General features: G+C 36.2%; 1 protein-coding gene across 1 annotated transcript; it reads left to right on the top strand.

Annotated features, from left to right (window-relative positions):
• Positions 1 to 1,455: 1,455 nt before the first annotated feature.
• Positions 1,456 to 22,930, top strand: LOC113076010 (potassium voltage-gated channel subfamily H member 8-like; the record flags this gene model as incomplete). Its single annotated transcript, XM_026248655.1, has 7 exons — positions 1,456 to 1,519; positions 12,597 to 12,830; positions 18,118 to 18,252; positions 20,839 to 20,978; positions 21,274 to 21,526; positions 22,422 to 22,579; positions 22,778 to 22,930. Coding segments are annotated over exons 1-7 (1,137 nt in total), but the record flags the coding sequence as incomplete, so codon positions are not given.
• Between the last annotated feature and the right edge of the window lie 409 nt (positions 22,931 to 23,339).

Here is a 23,339-nt window from a genome sequence, read left to right on the forward strand (position 1 = left end):
ATTTTCTTACAATTAAGACAGTTGTCTACTATTTAAATAATTGTATTCCTGTGATGCCATGCCGAATTTTCAGCAGCCTTTACTCCAGTCTTAACTGTCACTTTACGCTGCCAGAAGGAACGAAGGAACCATTTATTAAATCCAACATACAGAGACAATCCACACTTGGAAAGGAAGGAAGACACATGCACACAACAGGTAGACCCATCAAAGGAGAAACGCACAGACTGGAACTAAATACATTATTTAATGAGGCAAATGGGAGGAACACAGGTAATGACTAAGAATGACTAATTATGAGACAAGTCCTTGTGCCATAGAACCAACTGAGGGAGGGACAGGTGGGAACTGGGAGGAGGCTTAGGAGGAGGATGGACACCCAGAAGGGGGCCAACAGACCGTGTCCAGAGAGGTTACGATGGAGGAAGGGACCAAGGAAAAAGGAGGAGGAGCCAGGGCAGATCAGATGGAGGAAGGATCCAAGGAGATGACGGGAGGGACTTGAAGCATGCGGTGCCAGGTGGGACCCAGGCCACAGCCATAATGGTGTCCTACAGTGGAACAGACTGTGGCAGAGGAGCTTGATGCGGAGATGGAGAGCCGATGACCCAGGGTAATGGGAAGGATCTGGAGGGCAGAGGCAGAGCAGATGGCTTCGGCGACCGAGGTGGAGCCGGGGATCCAGAAGGCTGTAGTGGAGCCAGAGCTACTAAGGATCGAAGAGGAGCTGTAGGGGTGGAGGAGCCTGACAGAGACGTAGGGACGAGTCGCAGCTGGAGGAGTGGAGTCCTGAGGTGATAGATGGTTGACGACAGACCAAAGTGAAGCCTTATGGAAGAGGGAGCCTAGTGGAGCCAGTGGACAGAAGGGCCACGGTGGAGAGGAGGGAGCTAGGAGCCATGGTGGGGCTGCTGGGTCACTGTGCCACTGATTCTGCAGCTACTGTGATGATGGAGGATGGCAGTCCCGTGGAGCTTGCACTGTACTGATGGTGGGCCAAGGGCGAGCAGAGTGGCTGCCATACCACAGTGGTGGAGGAGAGGATGGGTGGGCTTGCATTTGTGAGCCTCCGGGCTTAACTTGGGACCAGGAGCCCTCTCAGGTCTGGACGTGGGAACAGTAGCCTTCTCTGGGCTAGACATGAGAACAGGAGCCTTCTCTGCGCTAAACTCAGGAATGGGAGGGACAGAGTTCACTGACAGAGGAGGAAGGAGCAGATCAGTAAACAAGTCAATTAAGTTTTCTTTCGATTTGCATTCTCCCAAATCCATTTTCAGCTCTCCCTCAGCCATGCCACAGGGGGCAGAGCTCCTCTCCATGCTCTCTGTCTATGGTTTCTCACTTGTGGCGGGCTTTGTTGCCGGCTCTCACAACTGGTCTGATGATCTTTGAGGCTCTTGCTCCGTGGCGATCCTCAGCTCTGTCACACTCCTATGCGATGACTCGTCGGCCATGATGGGCTCTGTCTCTCCGTCAGCGGTGGGCTTGGCAAATAACACTGTTAAGGTCGGGTCTTTTGGCAAGATATGCTGCTGGAAGGAAAGAAGGAGCCATGGATAAATAAAAGTGTAGTTTATTAAATCTAACAGGGAACGAAGAACACGTACACAACAGGTTGACCCAACAAAGGAGGAACAGACTTGAACTAAATACATGACTTAACAAGGCAGTTTGGAGGAACACAGGTGAACAGAATAACTAATTAAGAGACAACAAGGAAAGGAAAAGCACTGACCTACATGAGGGGGACACACAACAAAGACACGATCCTTCAAAAATCATTCTAATATGAAATCATTCTAATATCTATAAACATTTCGTATTATCAGTGTTAAAATAATTGCTTATATGGGGAAAAAAGTTAAAAAGAATGGAATATAAATATTTATTATAAACTTTTTTTTTTTTTTACTGTCACAATTGATTAATTTAATGCATCCTTGCTGAACTAAAGCATTAATTTCTTTAAAAGAATCTTCACAAAAAACACGAGAAAACTACCGCTACTTCAAGATATCTCTTAATATCACCCAAAACTGCATTTTGCTAATGAGCAAAAATTGACACTGATACATACATTTATATTTTTATGGTATAGCATGTTTTTCCTGGTTACACAAACATGTACAGGTATGAGCCATATAATACTTATAAAACAATATAGCTCAAATAAATCAAAACACCAAAGCAAACAGGCAGGAAGGATTTGTCACCTCGGTGCATTCACACCTCTAATCCCTAACAGAGATATCATCAGTTGACGATCTTTTTATTGTTATACTCTTCCAAACAATTGCTTTCTCTTTCGTCTTGAACGACATTACAAATTTGATTATAGACAGATACTGTATCAGCTTTCTATTGAAATTAAATTTACGGGTAATATTTAAATGATATCAATATACCTAAGAAATGTTTGTGAGCACATGTACAAGCATATGTGTTTTGTGACAGTGAGAGAAATACATGCATATAATGTGTAATGAATATATGAAATTATTTTTCCAAATTCATGTACCTTTTCATGTAGTCTGCATGATGTAAACATGCTGCTGTTTGTATAACTGCAGAGAAATGTTCATGTATTCACACACACACACACACACACACACACACACACACACACACACATACATTCTGAAATGAAGACTTCTCTCCCATAACCCTCTTTCTATTTTCCTGTCATCTCCCATCACATGGTTAATGTCGTGTGTCCTGCCAAGCCTTGTCATTTCCATACTGGCTTCCTGTCAACATGTGTCAATCTTAGTCTTCTTCCACCATGCCATCTGCCAGACATAGTTCCCCATCCTAACGAAACTGGCGTCCATTGAAGAAAGATGCCCTGAACTTTTTCTGTCATGCTTCCCAGCCTGTATGAGTTGGCATACTGCCCGTAAAGAAAGTGTATCACCCCTTACCATGGCACAGATCTGTAACTATTTTCTGTTGCACCTACACCTGAAGGTGTTGAAATGATAGAAGGTTTTTAGTTACACTATATTTTAAGGGGTCCTTGTTACACGTTACATGTATTTACTATTAAACACCAGATAACCCTTAACCAAACCCTGAACCTAAACCTAACCATTTAGTAAGTACATTACATGTAGTTAATTCATATTATTCCATAAATGTGTAATTATACTGTAACAAGGACACTTTAAAATAATGTGCAGTTTAATGTGCAGGGACCATTGTAATTAACCCATTTTTAACACCACATCCTGGCAGCCACTGTATTTTGTCTGCATTTTGAGCAGGAAAGCACTCACATTTTCTTCAGAATATCTAAACATCCAGTTCATTTACACTTAAGAGCTCTGTGCATAGCTAATGTCAGGTTAGATTGAAGAAAAAACAAGATTATCCTCTTTGAAGTGCATTTCAACTTCTGCTCTTTGAGGACATGAGGCCTTGTTAAAGCAAGAAGGCGGCAAACAAAGGGGATGATGGGAGATAATGTTTTGGCACTTCTTTTTCTTCAGGCAGTCACAGCATTTGTGTCTTAAATGTATCTTTTGTTTTTCCATTATTCATTTCTTGTTTTATCATAGCTCTCTCTTCTGCCTCGTCCCAGATGAGAGAAGACACATTTAAAAACTTTCCACTCTCATTAAATCACGGATTTTGGCTTAATTACATTGTGTCTATAATAGTGAACGCTCTAAGGTCTTTGTGTGCCATACTGAAGTGTTCTCCTGCTTATTTGTGAGGATTTTTGTCTGTGTCTCCCTCTCAAGAGTCCTCTTTCCTCTTTTGCTTTTCACACTCTCCCTCTCTCAAACACTTTTCAGTTCTCTCTCACACACCCTCGCAGAGCTCCACTTGGCTTGTTCCAGAAATGAGCACTCTCTACCCATCCTGGGCTGCATTTGCCTGTTCACAAACTGTCGTCTTCTCTTTTAAGGGCCTGATGTTGTAACATCATTTGCTTAATCCCTGATTACCATTTTTTTTTTTTTTGGATCACATATTTAGGCTAACAAGATAACAAATTCGGTAGGGTTAAAAAAGGATTAATAAGGTTTCATGTTAACATTATTTTCGTACATTAGTTAACCTGAACTATCAGTGTGCACTTTTTGATTTTTGATAATGTAAATTTAAACATTTAGTAATAGATTTTAAAAAAAAGACAGAAAAAAGTGGTATCTGTTACCATTAACATGATTAATATATAAAATATATTGCTAACTGACTGCTGTTACACAGATGAGCCTGTGTTAGTAGCTGTTACAGGTTGTTATCCCGCGACTGACCAATCAGAATCAAGTATTCCACAGAGCCTTGTAATAACTAACAATAACAATGCCTTATTAAAACATTTTACCAATTAAAATCATTAATAATACATAAAAAGTAATTATAAAAATTAAATCAGTAGTTTAAAAAACATTATATTTATAAAAAAAAGAAAAAAAGTTGTGCTAGCTAAAAAGATAAATAATAATAAACCTACAGTCAACTAGCAACTGACAACCTCAAAAACTTCAGTTCATCTAATGAGTAAAAGCCAGTCTATTGAATTTTAAAATATTTGTCATATCAACTAAAGATTCTTCTTGTTCTTGTTTATCAATCCTCTTATGTTATATTTTCAAAGCTTACTACATAAAATGGACACAATTTAAAACTAAGGGCAATCATTTATGCTATGAAGAGTTCAGATGTAAAAGCCTCTAAGTGCCATCTGAAATTTTCATCTAAAGTTAGGATTTTTATCAGCTTTTCATGGCTTGTTCAGTTGTAAGTAATCTTAAAGATTCCTAAATGCATCTACTTTTGGAAGGCCAAATAAAGTGCTTTTGCTTTTGCCTATACACACAGCATCTCCCTGACATGGCTGCTTCAACAATAACTGCGGTTAATGAAACCACCTATTTCTACCACCTTTCTTTGTGTGAACATTTGGGTGGCATTACACAAATATTTCCACATAATGATGTAGACACGTTTAAATGAGCTGTTTTACGGGGACGTGGCAGAATCTTAACTTTTATAAAGAATATCTCTTCTGATCACATGATCCCTTTAAATCCAAAAGTTGCAATGAGATGCACATAATATACCTCAACTCATGATTCTCAAGTATGGAGATAATTAATAAACGTTAAATCAGTCAAAATATGAACTCTGAATTATATGACAGCTGACAGTGACAACAGCAGAAGCAGCATAAATTAAGCTAGTAAAATGTAAAACAATGATAATATCTGAAAAATCATTACCACAAAATGTTTTAAAGCTTCAATGCATAAACGTTTATAGCATTGCACTAATCATTCCCGACAAGTAGTAATGAATTTTGTGAACAAGGTGTAATATGTAATAATTAGAAAGAGGCAGTGTTTAGGAAAAATAATGATACTGGCTTAATTCAAACGTTCAGATGTTCTGTTTAGCATATGGTTAAACTCGATTGCAGGCGGTAAATGAATTAGACTGAGGCCAACTGTTTAGTGAATGCCACTGAATGTTGTTTTCATTGGTGTGGCTAATGACATTTAAGAATAATAGAATATCTTTACTTACCTATTGCTTTTAGAATGGCATAATTGAGTTCATTTGTATTAAATTATTAGTTAGTCTGATGAATAATAATCTGTTCTCTCTCACACACAACCCTTACTTACATGCTCATCCTTTAACACCATGGTTTATTCTCTTCTCACATTTGCTCACTCACAAACTCACAGAATCTGCTCTCTCTCTCTCTCTCTCTCTCTCTCTCTCTCTCTCTCTCTCTCTCTCTCTCTCTGTCATGTGGGTGTGCTTCTTTTTATGTCTGCTGTATCAGTGTAGCTCTCTCTCTCTCTCTCTAGCTCACTCTCTAGGCTATAATCAGCAATGTGGGGGCCGTCCCCATAGTTTTCCCAGGGCTCTAGGGGCCAGTGACAGAGCTTTGTGTTTTAGAAAGAAAGAGAAGGAACGAGAAAGAGGGACCTGGGCATTCAGCTTGGTAATTATGTTGCCAAAGTGCCACGCAACTTGCTGTGGTACAGCACTAATAAATTGCCTGCTGTCTGCATTTTACTTTTCTCCACGCACTGGTTTTAGAAAGAGACAAGATGGAAAATTGCAAAATAACAAGTTGTCTATGTCTCTATGTCCTTTTTTTTTTTTTTTTTTTGTTATGGCCCATCAGTGTTTTGATCAAATACAAATGCAAACATCTCACCTGTCTAAACCAGAGGATTTGGCAACACAAAACAGACTCCATTTATCTTATATGTAGCCCTTGGCACAAAAGAGGTGCATGTGTGTGACCCTGGAGCACAAAACCAGTCTTAAGTCGCTGGCATATATTTTTAGCAATAGCAAGCCTTGATTGGGTCAAAATTATTGATTTTTCTTTTCATTATTGTAATGTTTTATTGGTCATATGCATTGCTAAAAATCCATTTTAGATTTTATCAGTATTTTTTTAATTAATTAATTAATTATTTTTTTTTGCACACACACACACACAGACATACATATATATATATATATATATATATATATATATATATATATATATATATATATATATATATATATATATATATATATATATATATATATATATATATATATATATATATATATATATATATATATAGTATTTTCTAATTTATCTTTTGATATAAAAAATAAATAAGTTTGGACATTTCCCTTTTGAGATTCAGTCAGCAGTCTTACCATGGTAAATGTTATCCTATTCCAAACATAACTCTGTCACCAGCATCCTTTCTGCTGCTTGTACATGGATTGTGCAACATCACGAAGGCCTGGTGTCAATTTGATGTTTTTACTAATGGGAGCAGTTCTGGGAGTTCATAGTCACACTTGTAAACAGTAGCAGCACATGAGTAGTGGTAATCAACTGTGATCTGAGTGCCAGCTGTTCCTGACTGAGCAGAATTATTTAGGATCTGTACTTGCCAACTTGTGAGACCGGGAAAGACCTTTTGGACAGACCAGCACAGCTCAATTCACCAGGGTTTCAGAGGGCAACTTGAAATACTTCTCATTTACAGTTTACACTGTAGAAAGAAAAGGCTTTGGATTCCCATTGAGGCAGTTAATGGAAGCTACTATGTGTATTATTGGAACTATTTTGGCTTTTGCTGTGAATGTAGCGGTAAAAGAGAATTTTTCACCTTGTTCCAGGGTGATCCTCCAGAATGCCAAATACTAAGTTTATAAAGGAACACTAGGTGAAAAGCATACAACTGAATGCCAGCACAACCACACTTGCAATAGAAACCATGGAGTTAGACAAGTCATTGCAAATGAGCATTTGTTACAAAGCCCTTTTAAATACTTCTAAAAAGCACAAATTCAGCCTGAATGAAAAGATTAACTCAATAGTGTCTGGCAACACCTGATTGTCTCTAAATCTGCACACAGCAGAGTTTAGTGCATGCCAATTGCAGACATACATATAAACCTGAAATACTGTCTGGCAGGATGCCTGAGATTTCTGTTTTATGTCTTAGCTGCTGTAAGATCGGTACGCATGGAAGGCTTTGCATAAGCATTACATTTGGCTTAACGAACAGTAATGGGAAATCATTAACCTTTATAAAAGCAGGCAATAATTATTAAGCATATTTATTCATTTAACATTTGTGGTTGCAGTAATCATTTAACGGATGCAGCTTCTATATTAGTAATTGTTTTCATATAAAAGGGCTTGAATTTTAGGTTCGAAAGGACTTTATCCAAGTTCTCATGACTGACACATCACTTGACGCAATATTCTTTTCTCAGTTCTTTTAACAGTGCATCACTAACTGCATCTCAATGCTGCTCTAGATACAGCAGAGCTAGACTCTTTAGTGTGAGTTTTTAGTATGTGGAGGTTATAAGTTTCAGCTCTTCTGCTTCTTCATTCACTGTAGCTCAACCAACCTCTAAGATGTCGTAATCAATCAAACATCCATCGTCTTCTTACAACCATATAATTATTCAAGTCCGTCTGTTCCTCGGCTCCCATATCACACTGTGTTTGAATGGTTTTATATATATTGTGATATACCTCTAAAATAAGACTTTAATATCAAGCAGCTTCTCAGTTAATCAGTTCCCAAATATAGTTTCAAATAAAGCCACAGCATAACTGTCACACATATTCGAACAACAAAGTAGTGGCATTTCAAGCAAATCTTTGGTTTTGATCGAATCAATGATTAATTGACTTAAGAAGTATATTCTGCAAAATTATCATGACTGTGTGTAGTATGAATGTAATCCAGATATACTCCAGTCATCATATCGCCATATTGTCGTCTCACTGTCATTCACAAATCCTCTCCCCTGTGGCCTCATGTAAAGTTTCCATTGGAAGCACACTTCAGAATCTCATCTGTACGCAGTATGAACAGAACAGCTTCTCATGAAAGTTTTTTCTCTGTAATTCACAACACATAACATCACTCTAAATGAGTGACCACATGCCCAAGGTTAGTCTTTTGCATAAAACATGGCCATGTTCAAGGACTTCTCACACAATCTTTCCTGTAGAGCTTTTCATCATTATCAATAAACATATGACCCCTGAAAGCATGTGCAGCTAAACCCACAAGCAATGCCAAGTGTGCCATCATTAAAATCAGTTCAAAGGCATACAAATAAACAAATTACATATAGTGACTCAGATTGCAGACCTCTCATTAGACAGCTGGACATATGCATAACTGCATCTTAATGCAGAGAAAATTTGCAGCTTGTGCTATAATGCAGGTTTTCTTACTCTTTCACTGGATATGGTAAAAACGGATATTTAAAATGAAATATCTGTTTATGAAATCTTACCATGATCTCTGAACCTGATCCACCAACTAACATAAGACACAAACTCACACCAACACACACACACACACCACACCACACTCCATCATGAAATAGTTCATTATTTATGGGAAGTCGCTGGAAGTCTTGTTATTTTATTCATCAAGGTCCCTGTGGTTCTTTTGCCCTGTAGCAAGATGTCTGCTTAGCAGAGGCTGTTTACATGCAGCCTTTCCAAATTCTGAGATCTCTTCTTACTTGTCTGCTCTGGGTTCTCTTGTATTGAAGCATCCAGAAACATTCAAGCGTCTTCATTCTTGAGGCATTGCAGTTCAATTAATGTATATGTAAATTGCTCTTTATCTTAATTACGAATTCATCCTCATTCATAGCATTATAAAATGAAACCTTCTCAAGCATTACATTATTCAGAGTCACCAATAATGACAAACTAGTCCCTAATATTCCTGTCTCATCAGTTGGACATAAATAAAATAAAAAAAATAAAAAAACAAGTTATTGGTGAATACTGATTTGGTACGTTACATACATTACGAATGATCTTACCTTGAGAATGCATAACAGTTCTTTTTTTTAAGCTCACTATAAAAGCATCGCAACTGTGCAGTATCAGAGAACAATTTTAGTTTTCAAAAGACTTTCAACCACTCTTTCACTCAGATCATGAATAGAGGCTTCATACCAGCTTAATGTCAGTTATGCTTTATTTGAAGCATTTATCAGCACTGCATGCTAGATTTGATTGTATGAAAGAATGGCGACCTAGTGGCACTGCTACTTTTTAAAATGCATTTAATATTTTATGTATTTGGCAGATACTTTTATTCAAAGCAATTTTCAGTGAATTCAAGATATACATTTTATGTAAAAGTGGCTGTTAAATTTAAAGTAAGTGAGCATATTTCATGAAGAAGCAGTACACTTAGATGCTCTGGATCTTGCCCATTTTACTTACTGTTTTTGCAACCTGTCATAAAGATTAATGCAACTTTCATCATGGGTCTGGGTCTGGAACTCCCAAGTCTAGTTGGCTATTCAAAAGTAAAAAATTATATAATCTTGTTATTACCTGAAATAACATTTTTGAAAAAAGTAGCTTGATAGCCCCCAGGCCAAGTGCAAAGAGCAAAGTACAAACCATCAGATGTATACACAGCAGGCTTGCTTTTGAGTTTTGTTGATAAAGTAAAGCTTTTTATCTGAAATTCAGGGGGAATTAAATTTATTTTGTAAAATTAATATAATCTCTGAGGGAGAAAAAGCCACAGGCAAAGTAGTGGAGATAAAGAAGACAAAAAAGTCATTAAAACTAGTCTATGTGAAACCATACAGAGAAAGCAACAGTATCCTCTCTCTCTCTCTCTCTCTCTCTCTCTCTCTCTATATATATATATATATATATATATATATATATATATATTATTTTGTAATATCATAGCAAATATATCAGGAGACTTCATGACTCCACCTGATCTCAAAAGACACTTTGACTGAGCTGAACCATAAAAACAAGTGAACAATCATACATTATGCATCAATTCAATTTTTTAATTTGTAAAACAAACTCATTAAACAATAAACTTAGGTAATATATCTTGTCTAGCCATAAAACAATACGCACTAGAGCTTTACAACCATGAGTGGCGTGTTTGAAGCATTAGATAATTGAAAAAAGCTGTATGCAATTCATAGTTCAGATTACTGGTGTCAAGTTACCTCATTAAAAAGATATATAGGAAATAAAATAAGAAAGAGAGGAAAGACTGACATTCGAAAATCAAAATATTAATTCCAGCTTCTCTTCTATTACTCGATGAATGTGTCTGCAAGAGAGAAAGAGAGAGATGTGTAGTGGATTAATGCGGTTTAGGCAACTTCAGTGGTGACATAATCTCTAAGAACAATCAAATCTGAAATGTAACAATAAAAGTAAACAGTATTTTCATATTGTCTGGTAAACAAGATTTCTAGTGTTTATTTTGCCCATCTGTTGTGTCATGTATCTCTCTATTCAGTCGCAGAGAGATTTGTTAACCACTTTAGCTGAGAGTGTTTTGTCCATCTCAGGGGTCCTGCATTAATCACCCTGATCTTTTTATTTTATTTTACATTGGTAACAACAAAAGCAGGTAGATTTATTAAAACTCATATGGAAGAGCTTGTTAGTGGGATTTGTGTCATTCATTGCAGAGTAACTAGGATAAACAGGAAGTTGCAGGGAAAACATGAGCCAATACTAACTATGAAAATGCAGACGTGTCACTGCTCATGTACACACCACATCATAAACAGACACATTTCAATATTTGAAATGCAGTTTATCAACTGAACCATCTGTGATACCAGCCTGACTGTTCTTCACCTTTATTTGTATTGCCAGTCAATGATGGCTACTCATACTGAATATGAAAAAAGATGTAGTAAAAGACTGGCAAAAACCTTTCTTCACACCCTGTCCTTCTTTCTGGAAAGCTATTCTGCTGACTTCTTTGTGTTGTTGTCTTGAGGATGTGATTGGTAGTTTTTCTCTCCCGCTCCCTCCACTTTATTATAGTATGAAAATCAACCTGTAGATCACTGCTCCATTTTAAATACACAGTCATGGAAAAATCTGCTCCCATTCACCACCCTGTGAAATATTAAACACATAGAGAGAGAGGGAGAGGGGCGCCCAACAGCCGATGGATCAATATTTGCACCTCAGCACGAAGCAATAAATATTCGATTGGTGAGAATATGATTATTACTTCGTAGCCCTAAGAGATGATTTAATGACTGCAGATGAATAAAGGCAGCACATTCCATTCTCTTTGTCATTCATGATGTCTAAATTATTATTATTTAATCTTTCTTTTCTCTCTTTTGACGAGGAAACGCCATGCTTCAGAATACGTGCAGTCTAAAGTTAAAGCATGTTTGTGCTTGTACTAGATTCAGTGCTTGTTCTTTGTTTCATCATTCACACTTTCAGATCTGAATCATGTTATTTTGACTCTGCATCTTGAAATCTTGAAATCTCAGGCATATTGATTTCTTTTAATCTACTCTGTACAGTATTAATTACAATAAATATATAAATTCTCAAGAAGAAATTTGCTTTAAGAGAGAAGTTAGTTCTGAGAAAATGTCTAGCTGCATTTGTGGACAGATGCAACTTGTTTTAGTATTTTCCAATGCATTCATATTTTTTGGGGGGTGGGGGGGCTACTATATACAACTTTGATATGCTATAACCTATATACTGTCCTTGTATTTATTACATATTCAGAGGAAAATTGCAGAAATATAAAAATACACCAAGCATACATTCACTTAATGCAATGCAAACCATTACATAGACTGCAAACCAAAATGTTTCTGATAATCATTAACAGAAAGCTCACCACAATCACAGTGTATAAATGGCTAGTTTCTTCACTCCTGTCACATTCATTCAGACATCTATCACAAGGTCAAAGGGCAGCAGGCAAAACAGATTCCCAGTAGGCTTGTGGAAAGTGCTTAAAGGTACCTTAAAGCGTTGTTGAGAGGATGTGCAAAATGTTCAGGCCTCCAGTGAGTCTGGGGTGAGTGTGAGAACAGAGCTGGAGAAAATATCGCTAGCACAAGGGAGTTCTGTTAACTCTTATTACTTTTGTTTCATTGCATTTTAAAAATTTGAACAGCTACTGTGAAGTCAATAACTCTTTTATTCTGGGCTTTTGTTGAATATACTGAGTGTTGAAATGCAAATAACTTTGTTGCATTTCTCATGAGCAGACTTTTATGTCTTTCTCTTTGTTGTTTTTCTTTCACAGACAGTAACTTTGTGCTGGGGAATGCGCAGGTCCAGTCGCTGTATCCCATCGTGTATTGTTCAGATGGCTTCTGTGAACTCACTGGCTATGCCCGTGCAGAACTGATGCAGAAGAGCTGTGCGTGTCATTTCCTGTATGGGCCGGAGACCAGTGATAAACTGATGGCACAGATCCAGGGTGCACTGGACGAAAGGCGGGAGTTTAAGACAGAACTGGTCTTCTACAAAAAAGGAGGTAGGAGACTCTTCGTTAATTATATGCCTTTGTCTCCAGCACCACAAGCAAATTACCAAGAATTAATTCCAATTCCCTTAATATCTATCCTAAATAGTATTAGTCCATCCTAAAACTTACTACATGGGATATTGGTCTACACTTTATTTAAAGGTGTGCTTGTTACAGTGTAATTATACATTTAAGTATACATGTACTTACTATAGGGTTAGGGTTAGGGTTAGGTTGAGGGTTCGCTTTAGGGTTAGTTGCATGTAGTTATGCATTATTTATTGTTATTATAATAGTAAGTACATGTAACTTGTAACAAGGAAACTGTGAAATAAAGCGTTAACAGATTTTGCATGCCAAAAATGCTTGAATGGTATGCTATTTCCCCCAATATATAGTTATTTATTTATTTATTATTGAAAATATAACATTTAAAAATGTAAATATAAAATGTAAATGTGATTAATATTAAATTATATTATTAATTATTTAATTATCAATTACTATTGTTAATAATATTAAAGTTATTATGAAAAATTTAATGTAACATTCCGAAAAGGAGAGTTAATTAAAGATGCTGAAGCAATTAAATCACTGTAATTATGCTGTGGATAAGGACACCAAATCAAAGCAAACTTTAAAATTAATTAATCAGAAAGGAATTTGGTATACTGAATTGATTAGAGTGACAAAGCAGGCATAGCTGCAGGCGATAATGAAATAATTAACACAGTGGGGCAATGGAGGGATACAAAGAAAATAGCAGAACCAATTGACATATAGAAAAAGACATTTTAAATGTAATCAACCCAAGATTTTCTTCCAGGCTTGAGGAAATAGATTATTTGATGCAGCTTTCTGGAACAGTTTGTTCTGCTGTTAAATCTTGTATAACTGACTTTAAAGAAAATGATATCCAACATAGCTGTGCTACATTAGATTTTCTCTATTGTCTAATAAAATAATTGAAACTCAAATCAATATTTCATGTGCATTTACCTATCTAGTCAGTAGCAGTGTAATAAGAGAGATCGAGTAAGTATGTTAGGAACTTTATGCCTCACTCATTGATTTGTTTAGACCATTAGACATTTGAGTGCTTGCCATTTATATGGATGATAAAATGTAAAAACGGAATAAATGCAGTCTGAGCTTATATTAAACAGATCCGAAAGGAAAACATCTACAATGGCTCATTTTAAAAGTAAGCTTCCCTCACAGTAAATGCCCAAATATAATTTCAGTCCGGAATACATACTGTACATATTTGAACAAATTGGCTTTAAATGCCTGCCGTGTTCTTTAACGTGTGTCTGGAGCAGCTGAGCATAGATTACGTTTCAATCATAACAGAAGGAGCATAGCGTGTCGTATAGTTAATGCCATCCACTTTTTTTTTCCCACCTGCGGTCAAGAGAACACAATTCCATCCGTGTACCAGGAGACCACTGTGAATTGCTGTGAGACCATACAGCGTAGGTCTCTCTGTCAACCCCTATCAGACACCAGAACAGGTGGAGAGAATTTGGCAGATATTTAGAGCAAAATATTCTCGAAACACTGAACCGTTGACAACCGATTTCTCACCTGATTCACTTCAATTTAGCATTCATGCAACATTCATCAGAGAAAATTTCCCCCCTGCTGTCTGAATTCACAGAGTCCGATCCATTCATTTGGCTGGTATGTAAGAGATACTCAGCAGCTATTTGTTGTCTTATCAAAGAGAATAGGCTATTTCTGTATTCTTTCCAGTTTGTAAGGTTTGATTGTGGATTGTCTGGGCAAGCCACTTCAGACCCAAACAGAACTCATCTCGTCGCCTCTGTGCATCAGCCACAACAACAATCCTGCTACTTTGTCAATGAGTCAAAGGACTTCTAAACATTGGCACTAGCCAAACACGTCTCACACACCTATCCTGGCCTCCAGGTTCAGGTTGAGGTTGTACATGGTTCAAAAAGAATAAAAGATCATAGCTGCTGTAAATTCTCCCTGTTGCATGGCTGCCATATTGCATTGAGACACTGTCAGTTAACAAACTGTCAGAAGCAGATTCAATTATCACTTTGACATGAATTAAAAAATTAAATAATAATAATACGATAAAATAAAATAAGAACGACAATTGAACATTCAGTCATTTTATGGTGTTGAAACAACATTAAAGCCCTGCTGAAAAAACAATAGACACCATCACAAAATTTTGAATGGCTTTACTGATAGAAACAGTAATGGACCCATGTCGGTCTCTACTGGTAATTGATCACCTTCTATCAGTGGCTCGTTGAAACCAATAAATCCTAATGGAATATGTCCCAAAACACACTACAGAAAACCTTTTTTAAATGATTTTAAGAGTTAAAAGTTGATGGTTTGTAAAGTTTGTAATGGTATTTGTAGTAGAAACCCTTTCAATTTTCTGTGATGGTTCTATTGTCTTTCAGCAGAGAGAACTAAATCAATTACTTCCCGGCACCATCTCACGCTCTGTGTTTTACAGTATCGTGACAATGTTGACAGTTTAGCTGTTTTAAAACTAGTGCAGCTTTTCCAGTAACTTCTTTTTTCATTTGTAGATAGCGTTGGAAAGTCTGATTCATTCTAATGAATCGATTCATCCCGAATGGTTACCTCTCATACAATAATATCAAATACTATAGAATACCTAAGACACGTGTCACACATATAGTTTTGAATGGGGGAAAATGCAACGCTAAATTTAGCTGCTCTATCAAATTAAGCCCCGCCTTCTGAGCAAAAGAGTCGATCACTAATTAGTAAAGTCAGCGCGTCACTTCAGCTGCAGTTAGAAATACTGGTTGCTATAGAAACCGTAAACGTTTTGAGATGTGTGCTAAGGACTGTGCATGCACCCTGGTGGGTCTAGACTGATTTTTTAAATTTTTTTTATTAAACTTTAACTGGTTAAATAAGCTATGTTCTATCTTAGATTGTTAATTCATTCAAAACCCCTCACTGGTTTTAATGACTTGTAAATGATTCAGTTATTCGGTTGGGTATATGTTTATTCATAAAAACATAAGTTACATAAGTAATTCAGTACTTCAGGTTTTGTTTGTAGCTTGTAGTGTAGCTAACTACGCTTTCAAAATAATAACTTGAATTAACTGCTGTCTCAGAGAAGCTTCCCCAAACACTGGTTTTGAGTAGCTGAAAATTCCTGTAGATGAAATTCACAGGAGACGCCTAATAGTTTGGTTCTTGCTGTTATTAACTGCAGCATTGAAGGCGAAACCCTGTTGTGTTTTGTTATTGCTGTATACTCACAAAATGGCCCTTTAATCACAAACTGTGGCAGTTTAGAATTCAAATCCACACTTTAAAAACATCAATAAATATCAAGTGCTTTGAGATACAATGCAGTTCATGTAGTGTATTAAAGAGCTCTTATGTGAGGTTTAAGAATGATACCTGACCCTTATTGGCCAGTAATCATCATAACAACCTTCAGTCCATTGTGCAGTCAAACTAGTGGCTGTTTAATCATTCATTGTTGATCTTAGCTGTTCACCACATGTGGGATCAATCAATTTATTGCATTTACCTATTGTCAGCAGCACATGCTTTATTCATAGGTTGGCATGTTGCTGTTCTTAGACCTTATTAAGTGGTTTGTTTTGAACTTATTGCTCATTGTGTTACATGGCCTATGGTCTCTGACTGCTGGTTCAATGAAATGCATTCTTTTCTTATTGAAATTTACTTCTCTCGACTCAAGCTGTGGCTAATGAAAGGGCTTGTTGACACACACACACACACACACACACACACACACACACACACACACACACAGACACACACACACACACACACACACAGAGCTGTGTATCATTAGGGACTCCATCCTCCAACCAAGCATGTTCTACCTCTTTCTTTCTGTCTCCCTCCGTCTCGATTTAATGAGACATGTTATGATACTGTGGCATAATGTTGAGCAGCTGCAGAACGTCAGAGAACCTGCATGTGTGCTCACAAATACACACAGACACAAAACAGGGAATTCTGTGCTCAGCAGTAAAGACATGTTCTGCTCACCTGTCAAGAGACTACATATATAAACTGTGATTTACTATAAAAATAATAATAATAATAATAATAACTCTGGGAATGCTAAATGCTAAGAAACAACAAATCAGACCACTCATGAAGAAAAAGACAGAAGATTATCATGTTTTGAAGAGATAATTAACTTTTTTATTATTATTATGTTTGGGCCACGTTGAACATTGTCTTTGTTCAAATTTTGGGCAAAGAAATCAGAGATTAGAGAGATAAGGAACTAAACACATCTAAAAATGATATGTAGCTAAATATAACAACAAATTGTTTTCTTCTGTTGCAACAAATGACTATTATTATTAATAGCAAAACTATTATTATCACATTAAAGAGTTGAATTTTGCTGAATGCTTATTTTATTATCGGAGCTGTCTTTTGGAGCAAAATAATTTAATAAAAATGCAGAAAAATATTTCAAAATATTTAGACATATTTCAGTTTGCAATTTGTTTACATTATTATTTGAATGGCAAAATAAATATATTTATCCAGGATCTATTGTACATTAATCTATATACTAATGAACAGTAAGTGTAGAGCGCTCCCAAACTTCAGACAACTTGCTTTTGTGTTGCACTGCTCATCCTGTGAACTCCACCATTGTCTACTGTTTTTCTCAATGAAATAGGTTTTTATTTTATTTATTTATTCATTTTTTTATTGGTATATGATGTCAGTGATGGATATTCTCTGTGATAAGCATAAAGACACAACTAATTGATAATGAAATGAATTGTTGGCAATTTCTTTATAAGTTTCATCAATTAGTTATTGCAGCCCTAGATTCAGCTGCTAAAATCTAATGGATTCAAATGAGATGCTCCTGCCAGACATGATACGAAGCACTTTAGATGACAGTGACTTTGAGATGTCCTTCTTTGCTGCTTTTGCTATTTACTATTGCTATTTAAGTCTAGAGCTGCAAAAATAATTTTTCCATGTGTTCAGTTTAACTCAAGGTAATGGGAAATGAAGGCAGTACAGCCAACTGAGAGAACCCCTGACAAAAGATAGTTTTGATTTAGACTAAAACTAATAAGTAGTCTAGGTCATATCATATCATTTATTGAGCTATAATACATTTTAAACATAAAGACTGGTCTAAATATAAGGCTGCGTACTGTAAATGCCTGTCAATAAATGTGTGTCAATATTGAATGTTCATTTTGAGTTTGAACTCTTGACAGCTATTATGGATATTTTGTATCGACAGGAACTCAGTTCTGGTGTCTTCTGGATATTGTGCCCATAAAGAATGAGAAGGGAGAGGTGGTGCTCTTTCTAGTATCACACAAGGACATAACAGACAATAAGAAAGTCCAAGATGAAGAACAGAGCCCAGAAAGAGGTGAGTGTCACCACCTGAATGATGGTTATTTATTTATGAAGCAAAAGCTTAGGCACTTCTGACAGCAAAATGGAAATATTTCCATTGGTTTTTTAACATTTACAGATGGAGAATATACCTGTGCAATGTAAGTTATGCATTAAGGAAAACAGCACATCTCAAACACGTCTCTCAGTCTCTGTCAGCCTCACACGCAGCCTTTCTGTCAGAGCTTAACGGGGCGAGCGCGAGCCACTTTGAACTGAAACTATAAACTATAGGCTACTAGGAAAGAAATAAAACGCAGAAATTATTTAAATGCAAAACAAACACCACAAGCAGCTATTGAATGACCACGAACAGGAAATATGACTTATTTGCTTCATTTTTTGATTCGTTAATGTCTTGCGGTCTTTAGTTTTTTTTTTTTTTTTTCTTTTCTTTGAAAAATTTAATTTTGGGCTAAAAGTGCATTGTAACGCTAGCATTACTGAACATGTACCGAGTAAAATATTACTGAAAATTGATTAGTAATGCCTTACACTACTGCGTTACAGCAAAAAGTAATATGTTACTGTAATGCATTACTTTTGTAATGCGTTACTCCCAACACTGGTTATCAGCCAACTTTTTATCATTGGATCCCTAGTTTTGATTCTCTAGTTCTTTAGTAAACCTTCTTTGTGCTGGTGGTTTATAGAACGTAGAAGCCATTACATTACATTGATTCTTATATAATTTGCTGCTCGTTGATCCAGTCTCTCAGATACCTTCAGTAATGTGGGTAACCTTTCAAAATACACAATGAAAAAACGGTTTTATTGTTGTTGTGTAGAACAAAGAAAACAATGATATAAAGAAAGAAAAACAAGAGAGTCAAAAATGGCTTTATACAGTAGAGACAAAGTGCTCTATAACAAAGGGAGAACGGTTTCAAAAGAGCAAATTATCCTTTTATACATACAGAAATGCTTTCAGCCTCATATGGGATGCTCTACAAAGCTCATTACAAGATGATTATTCTTATTTTCCCTAAATTCCACTAATATTCACACACACCTCAAACACCTGGTGTAGTACAGAGCAAGCTTATCCTCTGTTTCTCATTCCCTCTCTCGTTCTTGGATACAGATTTGTGTGTTTTGGATGCTTCTATACGGGCCAGCAGCATCTCATGTGGTGCTCGCTGTTACAGTAATCCTGACACCTCTCCTCCCCAGAGAGAAAGAGTGAACGGTAGACTGATAAAGAGAAAGATGAAAAGACACGCACAAGACACAGCGAGGGCTAGGAAGAAAGCTTGGCACGGAGGTGTGAAGCTCCCTTTAGTGTCCTGAGCTTGAGCCAAAGCACGGTTACTGTTCATTTGGCTGAAGGATAAACAATGTACTGGCATTAGGAGTAATATATCACTGGTCAATGATGTCACCTCATTAAAAGTGAATAACGTGAATCAATTTAAAAAGAGTGAGAGTTACATTCTTAATTATGTTGACTAAGCCAAATATTCTTTAAAAAGAAATAATTTGGTTGGATTCATATAATAAAGGGAAAAAATACATTAAATAAAAAAAAGTATGGAATGAGGCTTTGGAAAGAACAAGAAATAAACTTGAAGATTTGTAAGACATCTTTTATACACGAAGCTGACAGATGGCACTTTTTCAAATTAGTCATGTAAACTAAAGTCATCAATTAAAATCAACTCTTCAGTGAAGGGTAGGCTGACGGGAACATGTTAGTTAGCATATGAGAAGAGAGCAGATCTCCTTTAATGTCTTTCCATCATTTATTTTCTCCTCGAAAACAGATAATATACACACCGTCAAATGCTTATTTCAGAAAAGTCAGTAAGATATAGAGATACAGTATTTTTAACTTTTTTATTTTATTTTACTACAGTATAAATGTAAGAACAGTAGTGTATTGTATATAAGTAATAATTAAATGATTAGTTCCTTTTTTGTTGTTGTTTACCACCAAAATGAAAAATACTCTTCAAAAGACTTACAAAGCCATACTACAGTTTGCTGTACACACTGAACTCATTGTTTGCTAAAAATAGTTGAAAATATAGTACTTTTTGTGTGAGTGTGAGTGTGTGTGTGTGTGAATAAAACAAATCTGAATGACCCTGAACACCCCTGGTGCAGCAGACAGAATGAGAGTCTGATAGCCTTTAGAGAGGGAAAATGAAGAAGCACAAACTGGATACAGTTGAATCATTATCTAAATTGGCATATTTCTGCTTTTTCAGAGAGCTTCTAAAGACTTGAATTGATTATTATAAATTTGCATGTTTATTTCCAACAGTGTACTTTATCTGTGTTCATAATTGTTCAAATAATATATATATTTTTTTATTTAAAAAAATATTGATTTCAGTGTAATTTCGATCATTCAGAGGATTATGGATAAAAAATTAAGCTATAGCATTTTCTAATGACTTAACAGAAGTAATGGTGGAAATATATTATCTATGCTTATCTGTGCTTACGATGCCACATTAACACTAACTTGACGTTGTTTAGTGTTGAGTCAAACAATTCAGAAATGAAATATACAAATATACTAAAAAATATACTAATATGGCTGTTCTCTGTTCAGACGAGGAGACGGGGCTGGAGGTGCACAAGGTCACGCAGCCACCAGGCTTCAATGCCAACCGGCGACGCAGCAGAGCTGTGCTTTACCAGCTGTCTGGACACCTGCAGAAGCAAGACAAGAGCAAACTCAAGATCAACAATGTAAGACCCAGTTAGACACACTTACATTCTTATAATTCAGACTTAAGACCTTAAGTATAATTCAAGTAGAAAACATTACTGTAGGAAATAAAAAGGAACTATAAAATAATGTAAAGATAAATATAAAACAATATGCTGTGTTCAGCAATGATACAAAGTTATTTACTGCTTCTTCTGAAATGAGTTGGATTAGTTCTTTAATTCTTTTCGTGCTGCACACATCATCCTGTTTATGAAAATCTTGAAAAAACAAACCAAAAAAGTAAACATTTCTGAACATTGCTATCATATTTAGAACATGTTCGGTGAGAAGCCTCCCATCCCAGAGTACAAAGTGGCAGCCATTCAGAAGAGCCGTTTCATTCTCCTCCATTACGGCACCTTCAAAGCTGGATGGGATTGGCTGATCTTGTTAGCCACTTTTTATGTAGCAGTTACTGTGCCCTACAATGTCTGTTTCACCGTTGTTGGTGGGCGGGATGACGTGTCGACCCCAAGAAGTCCACCGAGTGTGAGCGACATCTTGGTAGAAATCCTTTTCATGTTAGGTAAGGCTCAACTTACTGTCCTATTGTTTTTTTTTTTTTTTTGCTGTGTCTTTAATTTAGCAAAAATAAGTTGTTCTGTCTCAATAATGGGTGATATTAAATGTCTTTTGATACCAATGCCTGCTAATAAAGTACCCAGAGCACACCATCCTATTATTTTTCAGGTGTGCGTGTACATTTCTGAGTCAGACCGTCTTTTATGTACCAGAGGTAATATACGGCCAGATATCTTTCAATTACTCAGAGCTGGCCAAGTGTTCTAGATATTACTAAACAAATGTCACAAAACACATCTAGTATTTCTAAATCGTCAAAATCGTGAGATCAAAACTAAAAAGATTTTGAAGGACAGGTCAGAAAATAGAAGTTTAATATGCGTTTATAATTCAGAAATAACTCTGTCATATTAATGCATTAGTAAAGTCAGATTCCTGTCTGTAACTGTTAAATGATACAGGTGAAGAAAATACTCATATACAGACACATTAGATACAATGTCAGATTTATAGCCATTACCTTTATATTAGAATTCCACAGTGAGGATAAGTACTGCTTGAGAGCAGTAGTCTTCAATGACAGAATCTGTTACTGCTCATTACACACAGTTTCATAATACAGATCAAATATTTGTATCATCAAAAGATTTGCAAAAAAGCTTCTGCTTTTCTGTTAAAGAAAAGCAGGAGCTCCGTTTACTAATCTTTCTAAGTACTATTTGCTGTAATTGCTACTTCTATTTAATAGCATTATAGTCACTAGAACCCAGGACCAAACATTTATAATCAGTCACTGAACCCAGGTAATTAATAAAATCTAAAAATATTTTATTCTGTGATGTAGTAATTAACAAATATCAGTGTCTTCTAATATTTTTTTCTTTATATCCCTGTTACAGATATTTTATTAAATTTTCGCACCACATTTGTGAGCACATCAGGCCAGGTGGTGTATGATGCGCGCTCTATCTGTGTACATTATGTCACCACCTGGCTTTTTGTGGATCTGATTGCTGCTCTACCTTTTGACCTGTTGTACGCCTTCAATGTCAGTGTGGTGAGTGTTGTTTTTTCTCATTTTGAAGATAATTTTACTGTTTATTCACAACCTTATAAAACCTGTATATTTTGTTTTACCGGCCCTCACACAGAGCTTTGTGGGACACCACATTTCATATGATGTTGGTCATGCCCATCTTAAATAATTATTCATTCTATGATTTCATTTTTGAACATTCAATATCTTTGTGTTTAGTACTTTGGAGTTCATCTGCTGAAAACAGTTCGCTTGTTACGGCTTCTACGCTTGCTGCAAAAGCTGGAGCGGCTACTCCCAGTACAGCGCAGTGGTACTCACATTACTCATGTCCATGTTTGCCTTGCTGGCACATTGGATGGCCTGTGTCTGGTATGTCATCGGCCGCAGTGAGATTGAGAACAACAGCCCTGGTTCCTGGGACATTGGTGAGTGCCATATCTACAAACTGTCAACATACAGTAGCTGTACCAATCTTTCAAGTTAAATTCAATCAAACAGATTCTTAAGTCTTCGAAAATGTTTTGAATACAGTGTTTATTACTTATACTATCTGAGCTGAATTAAAATATCCCTAAAAATGGTATACAGTAAACTCCTAAAAATATTGAATATCTATAATAGATGTTTTATTAAACCACATACTCTAAGTGAAATTAAAGCTCCCACAACAGCAACATCAACAATAGGGCAGTTATCATATTAGCATAAGTACTTCTCTCTAACAGATCAGACTAAGGCCTTGTTTGTTTTACTAAATTGGACAGAACCCATCTCATTT

This window comes from Carassius auratus, unplaced genomic scaffold (genome assembly GCF_003368295.1).
Source record: "Carassius auratus strain Wakin unplaced genomic scaffold, ASM336829v1 scaf_tig00018295, whole genome shotgun sequence".
NCBI lineage: Eukaryota > Metazoa > Chordata > Actinopteri > Cypriniformes > Cyprinidae > Carassius > Carassius auratus.